The 984-nt window shown below is 50.4% G+C and overlaps 1 protein-coding gene across 1 annotated transcript in view; it reads left to right on the plus strand.

Annotated features, from left to right (window-relative positions):
* Positions 1–977, plus strand: part of LOC114633407 (protein GREB1-like) — a gene marked incomplete at its 3' end in the record, with an annotated part of 19,289 nt that extends 18,312 nt beyond the window's left edge. Inside the window, 2 exon segments of the mRNA XM_028781988.1 lie at positions 16–366; positions 868–977. Of these exon segments, the coding sequence (XP_028637821.1) occupies positions 16–366; positions 868–977 (461 nt within the window).
* Positions 978–984: the final 7 nt, after the last annotated feature.

Here is a 984-nt window from a genome sequence, read left to right on the forward strand (position 1 = left end):
CACCATGTCTTGCAGCTGCAGACCAAGTACCACTGATGGAGGACCTGGAGCAGATCTTCCTGCGCTCCTGGCGTGAATCACACCTGACAGAGATAAGGCAGTACCAGCAGGCTCCTCCACAGCCCTTTCCGCCAGCCACCACCACAGCAGCGCCTGTGACTTCTGCACAGCTGCCCTGGCTGGCGGGCCTGGCCGCCAGCTCTTGTAATGACAGTGTGCATGTTATTGAGTGTGCTTACTCCCTGGCTGAGGGTCTCTCTGAGATGTTCCGGTTGCTCATCGAGGGAAAACTATCCAAGACCAACTATGTGGTCATCATCTGTGCCTGCCGGAATGCTGCCATTGACTCCTGCATTGCTGTCACGGGTGAGTCCTGGCCACCCTTTGGCCAATGGGAGAGCCACACTATTGATTGCCCAGTCTCCCAGCTTGGTGGATCCCCTTCTTTTGTCTTGGGGTTCTGGGTTGCAAGTCCTCTGGAAGAGCAGCTAGTTCTCTTAACCACTGAGCCATCTCTCCAGACCCTTTGGGGGTGCCATTTTAATATTCATAAATGCTATGTATTTTCAATCTGAGGGTCTTTTTTCATCACTTACAGGCTTCTTAACATTCTCTGTTCCTAAACTGACTGGTCTTTCTTAATTATTTTTCTGGGTGTGAGTTCCACCACCTTTTAATAAGTGCGGTGTGTTCAGCACGATTGTGTGTTCTGTGAGGCCGGCACTGATGTTAACCATTTGGGACCAATGAAGATGATGGGTCTGGTGTTTGGGGTAGGTCAGACATCCTGTCACCTGAGAGCTCATGCTGAGCGTCCAATGACAACTGTTTTTGTTTGTTTGTTTGTTTGTTTGTTAAACCTTTTAGGGAAATATCAAGCCCGGATTCTCTCTGAGAGTCTCCTCAGCCCTGCAGAGTACCAGAGAGAAGTCCACTATGAGCTGGTCACTGGCAAAGTGGACTCGCTGGGGGCCTTTTTTAGCA

Source organism: Grammomys surdaster, unplaced genomic scaffold (assembly GCF_004785775.1).
Source record: "Grammomys surdaster isolate TR1022 unplaced genomic scaffold, NIH_TR_1.0 627, whole genome shotgun sequence".
Taxonomy (NCBI): Eukaryota; Metazoa; Chordata; class Mammalia; order Rodentia; family Muridae; genus Grammomys; species Grammomys surdaster.